The sequence below is a fragment of the Microcaecilia unicolor genome, chromosome 7 (assembly GCF_901765095.1).
Source record: "Microcaecilia unicolor chromosome 7, aMicUni1.1, whole genome shotgun sequence".
Lineage (NCBI taxonomy): Eukaryota > Metazoa > Chordata > Amphibia > Gymnophiona > Siphonopidae > Microcaecilia > Microcaecilia unicolor.
The window spans coordinates 43,406,540-43,421,025 of record NC_044037.1 but is presented as its reverse complement, the minus strand read 5'-3'; the positions used below and the strand labels follow the sequence as shown (position 1 = coordinate 43,421,025).

Here is a 14,486-nt window from a genome sequence, read left to right as displayed (position 1 = left end):
CACATTAGTATTTCTGCAGGTCCCATGCGCTAAAGGAAAAATTAGCATGAGACCTGCAAAAATAAAAAAAGCCCTATTTTAGGGATGCATTACAAATTGGCTTAGCACATAGGACAGTCCTGGGTTAAAACACGCTAAGTCCATTAGCACATCTCAGTAAACGGGCCCCTTAGTGCTTAACACAAACACACATTAACATGTGCTACTGCACCTTAGTAATTGAAAACCTTAGATGGTAAATCCTCTGGGGGGTAGGATCTGTCAACTGTTCTTGAACATGCAACTCACCTTGAGCTTGAGTTCAGAAAGGCAAGGAGTTAAATCATATTAGGAAGTCCAATGTAACCTGATGCCAGAGTTAAGTAGCGTACAGAGGCACCTGCTCATAGTGGGTGGGCCAAATTCTCCTGATCTGTTGGCTTGTACTATGTTACTTTAAATGTAGATGCTGTAGATCTTGAATATATTAATAACCAGCAAGAAGCTGAAGATTATGAGATCAGGAAAGAAATATCCATTACAGTTAATCCCAGTAGATTCAGTTTAATATCGAATGTGCAATAGAGGTCAGATGCAGTGAAGTCTCTTACATACAAGTTGTCTCTATTGATCATAACATGGTTCTGGTTCTTAAATCCAGCTCTCTCAATTTTCTGGAGTTTGAAAGTAAAAAGAAGCTAAAATATATTGTGAAAGGCATTAAGAAATGATGGAAATGGTGTATTATAAAATGAGTAATAAATGGGAAGTATTGCCCTTGCTTGCCATTATATTTTTGTGTAGGCATTATCATCAAGAACTGACAGCCCTCAGGTTCAGATGATCAGAAGCCCCATGCTGTTCCAAACAGCGCTCTAAAATTAGTGCCAGAATAGCATGGGGCATTAATGTCCCTATGATCAGAGCTAATAGCATGCAAATTTAGGCACACTATTAGCTCTGATCATAAGGGTACATCTGCGCCCAAGGCACAATCCTCTCGCAGAAGTTGTTTGACAGGTCTGAGCTGTAAAAAAAAAAAAAAAAGCTCAGACCTGTCAAACAGCAGAACAGGTTTGACAGGGTCTGGATTGTCTCCTAGACCCATCAAACCTAAGCCTGGCCCCCCCTTCCAAATACAAGGCCTAGAGGTCTGGTGGACCTCAGGCCCCTCACCCCAAACACTAAAAGGCCCTGGTAGTATAGTGGGACTGCTAACCCTCCCAACCAACCAACCAATATTGAAGAAACTGGCCTGGAGATCTAGTGTGACCACTAGACCCCCATCCAACATTGAAGAAACTGGCCTGGTGTTCTAATGGGACCACTAGCCACCCAACCCAACCCACCTCATCTTGAAGAAACTGGCCTGACCACTAGCACTCCCCCCAGCACACCAACCCCCATTGTCTAGTTCGTCATAGTTGGAGGAGGGAGGGACTAGCACTCCCTCACTCCTCTTCCAGAGCCTCCATGGAAGTCTTGCAAGGCCTTTCCTGCCCCAAAGAGGCCACTAGACCAAAAGGGGATGTTATGGTAGGTTCAGGCAGCAGAGAGAGAAGGCCCGCCTACCAGCCAGCCCATCTGTCCAGGAACCCAGACAAATGCAGGCTGGCAAAAACTGCCCAGATTCACAACAGTCCCCTGAAAAAGAGGACATGTCCAGTGGAATCTGGACATACAGTGGGGGAAATAAGTATTTGATCCCTTGCTGATTTTGTAAGTTTGCCCACTGACAAAGACATGAGCAGCCCATAATTGAAGGGTAGGTTATTGGTAACAGTGAGAGATAGCACATCACAAATTAAATCCGGAAAATCACATTGTGGAAAGTATATGAATTTATTTGCATTCTGCAGAGGGAAATAAGTATTTGATCCCCCACCAACCAGTAAGAGATCTGGCCCCTACAGACCAGGTAGATGCTCCAAATCAACTCGTTACCTGCATGACAGACAGCTGTCGGCAATGGTCACCTGTATGAAAGACACCTGTCCACAGACTCAGTGAATCAGTCAGACTCTAACCTCTACAAAATGGCCAAGAGCAAGGAGCTGTCTAAGGATGTCAGGGACAAGATCATACACCTGCACAAGGCTGGAATGGGCTACAAAACCATCAGTAAGACGCTGGGCGAGAAGGAGACAACTGTTGGTGCCATAGTAAGAAAATGGAAGAAGTACAAAATGACTGTCAATCGACAAAGATCTGGGGCTCCACACAAAATCTCACCTCGTGGGGTATCCTTGATCATGAGGAAGGTTAGAAATCAGCCTACAACTACAAGGGGGGAACTTGTCAATGATCTCAAGGCAGCTGGGACCACTGTCACCACGAAAACCATTGGTAACACATTACGACATAACGGATTGCAATCCTGCAGTGCCCGCAAGGTCCCCCTGCTCCGGAAGGCACATGTGACGGCCCGTCTGAAGTTTGCCAGTGAACACTTGGATGATGCCGAGAGTGATTGGGAGAAGGTGCTGTGGTCAGATGAGACAAAAATTGAGCTCTTTGGCATGAACTCAACTCGCCGTGTTTGGAGGAAGAGAAATGCTGCCTATGACCCAAAGAACACCGTCCCCACTGTCAAGCATGGAGGTGGAAATGTTATGTTTTGGGGGTGTTTCTCTGCTAAGGGCACAGGACTACTTCACCGCATCAATGGGAGAATGGATGGGGCCATGTACCGTACAATTCTGAGTGACAACCTCCTTCCCTCCGCCAGGGCCTTAAAAATGGGTCGTGGCTGGGTCTTCCAGCACGACAATGACCCAAAACATACAGCCAAGGCAACAAAGGAGTGGCTCAGGAAGAAGCACATTAGGGTCATGGAGTGGCCTAGCCAGTCACCAGACCTTAATCCCATTGAAAACTTATGGAGGGAGCTGAAGCTGCGAGTTGCCAAGCGACAGCCCAGAACTCTTAATGATTTAGAGATGATCTGCAAAGAGGAGTGGACCAAAATTCCTCCTGACATGTGTGCAAACCTCATCATCAACTACAGAAGACGTCTGACCGCTGTGCTTGCCAACAAGGGTTTTGCCACCAAGTATTAGGTCTTGTTTGCCAGAGGGATTAAATACTTATTTCCCTCTGCAGAATGCAAATAAATTCATATACTTTCCACAATGTGATTTTCCGGATTTAATTTGTGATGTGCTATCTCTCACTGTTACCAATAACCTACCCTTCAATTATGGGCTGCTCATGTCTTTGTCAGTGGGCAAACTTACAAAATCAGCAAGGGATCAAATACTTATTTCCCCCACTGTATGTTAACCCTAGCCATGGAGGTTATACTAAGATCATGCTTACATTTATATGGGAGAGAATAACCACGCTGGCAAAAACTATGAGTAGCAGGATGGATCATGAAAGTTGCACATGAAGTCAGAAATGTGCATGAAAATGATCTCAGCTAGGATAGGAGTGGACAAGCAGGTTCTGTACAATATGTGCAGACCAGTGTTAGTTTTGAGGTTCATCAACATCTTGGTATGTGTAAAGCTACTCCATTTGAAAACACTGATACTGGACCAACAAACTTACACTCTTACTCTTCGGACACACACACTTCTGGTATTGTGGTGCTCATGTGGTCACTGCAATCTTGCATGCTTGCAAAGCTCTTGCTGTTGCTGCCAGCTTTATTCTCAGCCTGCAGCAATCTCATTACACTTTACCACCAATTCCTTTCTCATTTCTATCCCTTCTTAGCACCTGCTCTCTACAACACTTGCTGGTTCTACTGTCTCGAGGATAGCCACCTTTTTGAAGGACAAAAACCCTGTCACTCTTCATAAGAACATCCTTACTGGGTCAGATCAATGGTCCATCTAGCCCAGTATCCTGCTTCCAACAGTGGCCAATCCAGGTCACAAGTACTTGGCAGAAACCCAAATAGTAGCAATATTCCATGTTACCAATCCCAGGGCAAGCAGTGGCTTCTTCCGTGTGTATCTCAATAGCAGACTAAGGATTTTTCCTCCAGGAACTTGTTCAAACCTTTTTTAAACACAGATATGCTAATGGCTGTTACCACATCCTCTGGCAATGAGATCCAGAGCTTAACTATTCATTGAGTGAAAAAATATTTCCTCCTCTTTGTTTTAAAAGTATTTCCATGTAACTTCATTGAGTGTCCCCTATTCTTTGTACTCTTTCAAAGACTAAAAAATTGATTCACTTTTACCTGTTCTACACCACTCAGGATTTTGTAGACCTCAATCATATCCCCCCCTCATCCGCCTCTTTTCCATTCCCTTTATCTAATTCTGCTATACCTTTTTTGAGATACGGTGACCAGAATTGAATGCAATACTCAAGGTGAGCGAACCAGAGGCATTATAATATTCTTGGTCTTATTTTCCATCCTTGACCTAGCATCCTGTTTGCTTTTTTGGCTGCTGCCACCTGCTGGACAGAAGAATTAAGTGTATTGTCTACAATGACACCTAGATCTTTTTCTTGGGTGCTGACTCCCAAAGTGGATCCTAACATCCAGTAATTATCATTTGGATTATTCTTCCCAAATGGGCATCTGCCATTTGGATGCCCAGTCTTCCACGTTCCTAAGGTCTTCTTGCAATTTTTCACAGTCTGCATGTGTTTTAACAACTTTGAATAGTTTTGGGTCATCTGCAAATTTAATCACCTTACTTGTCGATCCAATTTCCAGATCATTTATAAATATGTTAAATAGTACCGGTCCCAGTACAGATGCCTCTGGCACTCCACTATTCATCCTCCTCCATTAAGAAAAATGGCAATTTAACCCTATCCTCTGTTTTCTGCCCAATAACCAATTCCTAATCCACAGAACGACATTGTCTCCTATTCCATGACTTTTTAATTTTCTCCTTTATGGACGTCCTTCACTGAAAACAAACAAAAAAAAGATGTCGCACTTCTTAATTTTTACTCTCGTTCTGTTTTAAATCAAAGGAACTCCTTTAAAAACGTCCAAGTGCTCGTCAGGGTCGTCCTTCTAGAGTGCCTAACATGGACGTCCTTCACTTAAAACAAAAAAAGGACGTCCCTGACGAGCACTTGGACGTTCCCCCCCCCCCCCATTTTTTTGTGATGGGTGTCCTTCCTAGACTATATTTAGCACTTCTGGAGCAAACTGGTTATGAAATCATTCTTCTAGACAATATGGGTTTTATCCTAAAGTAAAAAAAGAGATTATATGAGTGGCTTGGGGAGTAATTCTTGATTGGGACATGAGAGGACGTCCAAATCAAAAAAACTATTTGGACGTCCCTTTCGATTATGCCCCTCCTCCAGGTCTCTGTCAGCCAATCGCAGCATTTAGCTGTTACCGGTGGCAGCTAAACGCGCTGTGATTGGCTGAGAGAGACCTGGAGGAGGGGCATAATTGAAAGGGACGTCCAAATAGTTTTTTGATTTGGATGTCCTTGCATGTCCCGATGCCGGCGGTGGTCATTTGGGGCACCTCCAAGCGGCAACATTAAAACTGAAATAGACATTGATGCATTTCAACACTATAGTTTTTTAGATCAACTCAAATGTTCGCAGTATGTATCGGGGCAAGTGCTCGTCAGGGACGTCCTTTTTGGACGTCTTTGACATGCACAGAGCAGCGACTGGCCGACTGGCTTCCGAGGGAATAGAGAATGCAAGTGAGCTAAAACGAGCAGCTCACTTGCATTCCGTTTCCTTGATGCATGGCCGTTCCCTACCGATTCGCTATGGAATTGGTAAGGGAAGGGCTCTTCTGAGGACCTTAGTGCATCTGGCCCTGAATCCCCAACTATAACAGCTGTCCTAACTCTTTCCTCCTGTGCAAAAGCCCCTGAAGACACATCTTCAGTGTAAGAGGATATTGCATCCCCTGGTGGGCAGGCCCTGGCTACACGATTACTTCCTACTTCACCGGGGTGATGCTCTCCTTTTAGGAGACCTCCCTTCTCCAAGGGAGATTTAAGCTTGTAAGTGCCAATTAACACCAATTATAGCTAATAACTGGTTGCTAAGGCCAAGTAGCTTATAATTATTAAATTAAGTATGAAATGCAACTGACCCTATTTTATAAATTGCTTGCACAAATTTGAACATTAGTCACAAGTTTGAGAGTGCAACTTTTTTGAGTGTGGAACTTTATAGAATTAGGAGGTTGGCCCCTAGGTATATGCCTAGTTTGCCTATGCCCTTGGTTTTCAGTCCCAGTCCTTAAGAACTGCCATTTGCACATCCTCTCTCTCTGATACATCATTTTTAATATTGTTTTTTATTTCATTACAATTATAAGGTAAGCATGAACTATTTCCTTCCTGGAAACTGGCATGAAAGATATCGATGTCATAAGTAGATGAACAATAAATTAAATTATTAGGAAATAACATTAAAAGCTTATGGAAAATAAACTGTAATTTCTGTGGTCCACCACCGGATCTTGCTATGATTTAATCTTATTGTTGTGCTCATTGGTTACTAAACCAATCTTGTATAGGTCACCTAGGTCAGAAAAGGGACAACCAAGTTGAGATGTTTGTAATTTGCAGTGTATTTCACAAACCGCTCACTAAATGTGAAGCCTTTTGGAAAGTAGGTTTAAGTTAAATACTATGTAACTTTGTAAGTCTATGTGCTTTGATAATGAGCACCATAATGTCATGGGAAAAAATATGTGATGCTATCTGCAGTGGGATCAGCCATTTTATAAATATAAATGTTCAAAAAAAGAGTGACAACACTGAGATCTGATACATTTGGTGAAATCTCTTTTCACCACTGATGTTCTGAAATTAAAAATCATCTCCACCGTATTAAGTAACACTGATTACTGTAACTCTCTGTTAAAAGGAAACCAGGTCAATGATAATTCACCAATTACAATTACCCAAAAACAAACAAAAAAGACAACAGTCTCCTTACTATGGTATAATAATAATAAAAAAGGTAGACTGATAGAAAACATTAACACATGAAATAATTTATTGGTGTGAATCACCAATAAATGATGTCATATGTTAATGTTTTCCATCAGTCTACCTTTATTATTATTATTATTATTCCAATTACAATTAGTGCAGAACACGGCCATTAGACTAGTAAAGGGAGCAAGGAGATGGGATCACATTTACCCCTTTTTTGAAGGAGGGACATTGGCTTCCCATATCCCATTGGATTACTTTTAAGATAATCTCTCTAGTGCATAAAATTCTATATTCTGGGTCTCCCACATCCTTAGCTCGATATATTATCACTAAGATCACTTCAACAGAATCTTCAAGTGGTGCCACATCTTTTTTTGGATTCTATATGGGAATCAATTTTTAGTGTTGTAGGTCCCTCCCTCTGGAGCTAATAGCCACACTACCCATGCTTAGAACCCTCTTATACCCTCTCAAGCATTCTTATTCCGGTATGCATTTGATAATTGGTACTTAATGTTTTGGAATGAAACAAGTAGTTGAAACTTTCCAGTGGTATCTAGTGCAGGACCTGAACTGCATTACTCTTTTGCTTTTTTCCCCTGTATTTTCTGGTTTCACCTCTTTTTTTTTTACCAGCTTTGTTAATGGTGAACCACTGTAACTGATTTCCAAACAGCGGTATAGCAAACATAAACTCAACTAAAGATCTCTGTACATGCAAATGCGGGCACTTATCTGTAGTGTATAGATGGCAGATTTTGCAGATTGCAGTGCAAGTACTAGTGTTAGCAGTAGACTTTTTATAAAACCACATGCTCGTTGAGCTCCATTTTTTTAGGGCACTTTTGAATACCACAGATGTAAGTACCATGGATCCCATTACTCCTTCAATCACTAATCCTACCCCAGGTGTAAATGGGGCAATTTTGTGAAGTATACATGTATTTCATTACAAAATAGGGAAAACACAATACTTTTAAGACTCGACAAAACCACACCAGAACACACCCCTTCTGAATATGTGAATTCCAGTTGCTTTTCTAAAATCACTACTTACACCTGTATGGCCCTTTCTACATACATTTGTGTTTGTTTTCTGACTTTCTATACCAGCCTTCTCAACACTGTCAGAGCAGATTACAACCATTCAATTACAAAAAAAAATGACAAAAGAATCAGGACTTATCTTGGGACATGTGACTCCTCAAGACTGATGTAATATAACAAGCCCATCAAAGCCTTATCAGGTTCATATTGCACTGAGAGGCATACTTAAGCAGTGGCGTTCCTAGGCTGCCTGACACCCGGGGCGGATCACCGATGCCCCCCTCCAGGTGCAGCGCGGCCCCCCCCCTGGCAAAATTACACCCCCCCCACCGGGAGCATTTTTACCTGCTGGGGAGGGGGGGGTGCCACGCGCCTGTTGGCCGAGTCTGCTCGTTCCCTCCCTGCTGCTCCCTCTGCCACGGAACAGGAAGTAACCTGTTCCGCGCAGAGGGAGCAGCAGGGAGGGAACGAGCGGACTTGGCCAATAGGCGTGCGGCACCCCCCCCCCAGCGGCGTGCACCCGGGGCGGACCGCCTCCCGCCCCCCCTTGGTACGCCACTGTACTTAAGGGCCCCTTTTACTAAACTGCAGTGAGCTTTTTAGCTACCATGGCTTAACGTGAGATTTTAACATGCGGTAACTGCAACTCTTAGGGCCCTTTTACTAAGGTGTGCCGAAAAATGGGATACACTAGTGTAGGTGCGTGTTTCGGGAGCACGCAGGTCCATTTTTCAGCACACCTGTAAAAAAGGCCTTTTTAAAATGTTTGCTGAAAACGTGCATGTGGCAAAATAAAAATTGGTGCACGTCCATTTTGGGTCTGAGACCTTAGCACCAGCCATTGACTTAACAGTAAGGTCTCATAGGGTAACCATGCGGTAATCGTCTACGCACGTAGAATGACGATTACCGCCCGGTTTTTGCCCCACGCCAGAAAATAAAAATTATTTTCCGGCTCGTGTAGCGGATGCGCGTAAAAAATGAAATTACTGCAAGGGCCACGTGGTAGCCGGGAGGTAACTCAAAATCGACATGCATTGAGCACACTTAGGCTCCTATGCTGCTTAGTAAAAGGGTCCCTAAATGCGGCATCTATTGGGGGGCTTCCCCACTCTTTTCTACTGGAAGTCATGCATTAGCGTTCAGATTAATACATAGTACCTGCTCCCAGTTAACATGGAAGCACTTAGCGGTATATCAAGCCTCCTATTAAAGATTATTTAGGAGGTACATAAGTATATAAGTACATAAGTATTGCCATACTGGGAAAGACCAAAAGTCCATCAAGCCCAGAATCCTGTTTCCAACAGTGGCTAATCCAGGTCACAAATACCCGGCAAGATCCCCAAAAATGTAGAAAACATTTTATACTGCTTATCCCAGAAATAGTGGATTTTCCCCAAGTCCATTTAATAACGGTCTATGGACTTTTCCTTTAGGAAGCCGTCCAAACCTTTTTTAAACTCCGCTAAGCTAACCATCTTTACCACATTCTCTGGCAACGAATTACGGCTATGTCATGCAAGGTTCCGCTTTAGGAGTTATGGAGCGAGAAAGGGATCTGGGAGTCATCGTGGATAGAACATTGAAATCTTCTGCTCAATGTGCTGCGGCGGCTAAGAAGGCGAACAGAATGTTGAGTATTATTAGAAAAGGGATGGAAAACAAGCATGAGGATGTTATAATGCCGTTATATCGCTCCATGGTGCGACCGCACCTGGAGTATTGTGTTCAGTTCTGGTCGCCTCATCTCAAAAAAAGATATAAAGGAATTGGAGAAGGTGCAGAGAAGGGCGACAAAAATGATAAAAGGGATGGGACGACTACCTTATGAGGAGAGGTTAAGACGGCTAGGACTCTTTAGGCTGGAGAAAAGGCGGCTGAGGAGTGATATGATAGAGGTCTACAAAATAATGAGTGGGATAGAGCGGACAGATGTGAAGCGTTTGTTTACGCTTTCTAACAATATAATAGAACTAGGGGACACAAGATGAAATTAGAATGTGGTAGGTTTAAAACAAATTGGAGAAAGTTTTTCTTTACTCAGCGTGTGGTTAGACTCTGGAACTCATTGCCGGAGAAGGTAGTGACGGCAGCTGGCCTTGCTGAGTTTAAAGGGGGTCTGGACAGATTCCTGAAGGAAAAGTCCATTGATCGTTATTAAATTCTGGGTTTTTGCCAGGTTCTTGGGGCCTGGATTGGCCGCTGTCGGAGACAGAGTGCTGGGCTTGATGGACCTTTGGTCTTTTCCCAGCGTGGCAGTGCTTATGTACTTATGAATTCCAGAGTTTAATTACACGTTGAGTGAAGAAAAATTCTCTTCAATTCGTTTTAAATTTACTACATTGTAGCTTCACCGCATGCCCCCTAGTCCTGGTATTTTTGGAAAGCGTGAACAGACGCTTCACATCTACCCGTTCAACTCCACTCATTATTGGTGGTAAATGGCCTGCATTAACACCACATTAGGCAGTCAGCACATGGTAAGCATAACTCATTTACTAGCAAACACCTTCCAAGCCCACTCTCTGCCCATGCAACACCCCCAACACAAAACACATTTAGGGCCAGATTCTATAAATGGTGCCAATAAAATTCGGTGCTCAACGCTATTCTATAAAGGGAGCTTCAGGATGAGCTCTCTATAGAATAGTGATGGGCGCCAAATTCGGTGCTCAACTTTGGGTGTGAGCACTTATGCCAGCTGAAACCTGGTGTAATTCACGGGCACAAATTGGGTAGAGATCCCCACTATTCTAACATTGCACGCATCTTTTGTGATCTGGGATCCGCACCCAAATTTGAGGGTCTTTATAGAATCTGGGGGTTAATGTACAGTTTGCTGCATGCTAACCATGAAAAATGCTGCTGCTCAGTAAAATGTGTGTTAAGTGTTTACTGTGGTTTAGTAAAACGGCCCCTTAGTACTATGAAATACAGGCTAAGGGCTCTGGGCACTAAGCTTTTTCCCGTAGGCACATGCTTTTAAAACATAAGCTTTGCATTTAATCATATATCCCTAACAATTAGAATAAATATTACTAATGATTACATTGTAACACACACAAATTCATGTGTATATGCTTCACTGACTTGTGAGAATGTAGAGGGTATTGGTATGCCATTTCATTTGTCTACCTGCTTCTTGGTGATGTGCAGGAGACTTCTACTCTTTTCATGTCCATTCTAGTTGGTTTATTTAAATGTCATCAAATGTCATACACACATGTGTGTGTGTGTGGGAGGGGGGGGGGGGGGGGGTCTGAATGGTCCTGCTTCTCCTCTTCAAACCCTAATGCCAGCTCCGAGCTGATGTTAGGTTTTCTGTGGTAAGGGCGCTGTTCTTTCAGTATTAAAGGGGAATAGAAAAATACCTAATTTAAATCTTTTTCACTGCATTTGCATCCTATTTGCGCAGATCTGGGGCGAGCTCAGTATTTGCAGCAGTAGAAGCATCTGAACATTGTGTGCCGGCAAATGCGAGAGCTAGTCTGGCGCTAATGACCTCTAGTGCCCTTGTTTTTGGCGGGGTTGGTGGTTGGGAGGCGGGGATAGGGCTAGTCAGACTTATACGGTCTGTGCCCTGAAGAGGACAGTACAAATAAAAAAGTAGCACATATGAATTTATTTAGAAATGTTAAGTAGTAGTAGTAGTAGTAGTAATCTTCTTGGGCAGACTGGATGGACCGTGCAGGTCTTTTTCTGCCGTCATCTACTATGTTACTATGTTAGTGCCCTTGTTTGCTTCTGATCATCAGGCCCTGAGATTGCATGGCAACATTTGCTATTCACCTGTGTGCAGAGTGTAGCATACTGCAATCATTTGGCCCATGGTGGAACGGCAACTTGAAAAAATATTTTCCCAGTTGTTGGCTATATGATTAGTTATTTTATGTGTTTATTAGGATTTATTTACCGCCTTTTTGAAGAAATTCACCCAATGCGGTGTGTAGCAGAATAAGCCAACCGTAGGCAATAGATAAGTACAGAAGTAATCATATTTAAATGACAATTCACATTATGGCACAGTATAATACTTACAGTGTCAAGATAATACACATTAAAACATTTTAATAGATAGTATAGGGGGTAAGCAGAGGTAGACTATGTAAAATAAGATAAAGCAACAGGAGTCAGATAGAAAGTAAGGGTGACTAACAAAAGAAAAACTTCACAAGAAATCAGAAAAGGTGCAGAAAAATAATTTCAGCTGGAGGACTGGATAAGCAGGTCCTGCTACATACAGCATGTGCAGTTGGTGTTAATCCTTGTGTGTGTGACTAGCTAGTTAGTGTGTCTTTTGGTCCCAGCCACATCATGGGGTCCTTTTACAAAGGCATGCTGAAAAATGGCTTGTGGTAGTGTAGGCGCGGGTTTTGGGTGTGCACCAATCAATTTTTCAGCGCGCCCGTAAAAAATGCCCTTTAAAAATTTTTGCCGAATATGGACATGCGGCAAAATGAAAATTTGCCGCAGGTCCATTTTGGGTCTGAGACCTTACCGTTAGCCATTGATCAAGTGGTACAGACTCACGTGGTAACTGGACGGTAATGACCTATGCGCGCCAAATGCCACTTGGCGCGCGTCCGTTACGCACGTCCGAAAATAAAAAATATTTTTTGGGTGCGTGCCAAAAATGAAATTACCGCAAGAGCCACGCGGTAGTCAGGCAGTAACTTCATTTTGGAGCGCGTTGGGCGCAAGTAGATGCTTACGCGGCTTAGTAAAAGGGCCCCACATCTCTTTGCCATATGCATATATTGAGAACTTGGATGTGTATATTCTGGCTTTCTAAAACTGGGATTTATGTATTCAATATGCTCATCTATATCACAAATTGGACTTATAAAATAAGGGCCATAACCTACTTGGCTTTGTTCCTGGCCATCCTAGTGTGACTTGAAACGTGATTATCTCTGCTCATGCTACAGATTAATCAATCAGGGCTTTAGACCGGGAATCTGTTTCTCAGTTTCTTAGACAGAACTAGGGTAGATAATCCATCTATTTATACTAAATAAGAAAAAGCTGACAATTAACAGTATACATAATCAGAATTCTCCTTCATTTAACATATCCCAGCATCAGATATCATAATTAATATCCTCACCTATAACTACCTACTTTAAATTCATCTCAGTCATAGCTTTGTTATTGTATCGCAAAACCTCACATTTGTACTTGTCAGCCTTGATCAGATTGCAGGAAGTAGGAATTATTCTGTGTCTGTGTATAGCCCTGTGTAGAAATGAGAATTATAAAAATTTATGATCAAGTAGCTTACAAAATAGATGCAGCTTTACTTTGGGGTGGAGATTGGAGTGGAATATGTATTGCTCTTTCCATTATATGCTCCTGCCCTACCTAGTTTATGAGATTCTTGATATACTGTGTTTCTGTGGGGCGACCAAAGCAGAGAACTGGCCAAATCAGGTAGAAACATTAGTTGTTAAGGTGACTGTTGATCACTGTGACTTCATTGTTAGAGGACAGTGAGCCACTTCAGGACTGATTTGTCTACTGCTGATTTATGTGAGGGGGATTACAATTCATGAACATAGCTTAAACTATTTTACTACTGTACTTCTGTTAAGTTACAACAGCTTAATTTATCTTTCCCAAGGTCCCCGCCATTATAGTGTGGGCACAATGACGGAACGCTTTGACTGTTTCTATTGCCGAGACAAACTGCAAGGGAAAAAGTATGTGGAGAAGGATGGTCATCACAGCTGCGTGAAGTGCTTTGAAAAAATCTGTGCTAACACCTGTGTAGAATGCAAGAAACCCATTGGTGCGGATTCTAAGGTACAAAATAACTGATCTTCATGTTGAATGTGGTTCCATAGACATATGCTAATTCTGACAGAAATTTCACCAGAAGAAAGGGAGAAACTTGTTCAAGATTGCTAAATGCCTTTCTTCAGGCAACATCAGTGGAAGAAAATTCCAGAGTCTTGAAAGCTTACATCTTTAAACATTTGATAATATCATCATTTCCCCCCAACTGCTTTATTGTTTATTTTTTAGTAATTCAGAAAAAGAAGAACCCACAAAATATTTATGGGCAAAACCAGTATTTCTATTGAAACACCCCTGAAACCTTGCCCTCCTCTTATCGCTCATCTGACCCCCCCCCCCCCCCCCCGGTCCTTTTCCCTTCCCCTAATCCCTCATCCCTCACTGTTCCCACAAGGACACACAGTTTCTTCTGCTGCCTTTGGGTTGTTTGATCATTGCTGGTCTTTTGCCTTGCCAGGCTGCTCACTGTGAGTACATCCCATGCTGCCGATAGAGTCCACTGATACAGTGCATGCCAGCCACATATCCCTGGCCCTGCAGGTTTCCCTATTAGCCAGCATTATCTCCAGAACCACTGTTTGCATCTCTAATGCAGGTGAACTGCTACTGGGGCATGTGTGATCTACTTTCACTGAAAAGATTTGCTCAATATTGCTAGCAAAGATTCAGGATGAAGCTGTTACTATATTATAATGTTTCTCTGTCTGTTCAGTAGAGGAGTGTGGTAGCCGTGTTAGTCCACTCTTAAGGTTATCAATA

The 14,486-nt window shown here is 42.7% G+C and overlaps 2 protein-coding genes across 5 annotated transcripts in view; one reads left to right on the top strand and one right to left on the bottom strand.

Annotated features, from left to right (window-relative positions):
- MAP7D3 (MAP7 domain containing 3) overlaps positions 1-14,486 on the bottom strand; it is a 387,643-nt gene that overhangs the window by 20,158 nt on the left and 352,999 nt on the right. The gene's annotated exons all lie outside the window — the stretch shown is intronic.
- Positions 1-14,486, top strand: part of FHL1 (four and a half LIM domains 1) — a 129,803-nt gene that overhangs the window by 79,538 nt on the left and 35,779 nt on the right. For both annotated transcript variants that reach the window (XM_030210059.1, XM_030210057.1), the window contains one exon: positions 13,552-13,733. In XM_030210059.1, the coding sequence (XP_030065919.1) occupies positions 13,578-13,733 (156 nt within the window). In that variant the 5' untranslated portion in view covers positions 13,552-13,577. The remainder of the gene's footprint in view (positions 1-13,551; positions 13,734-14,486) is intronic.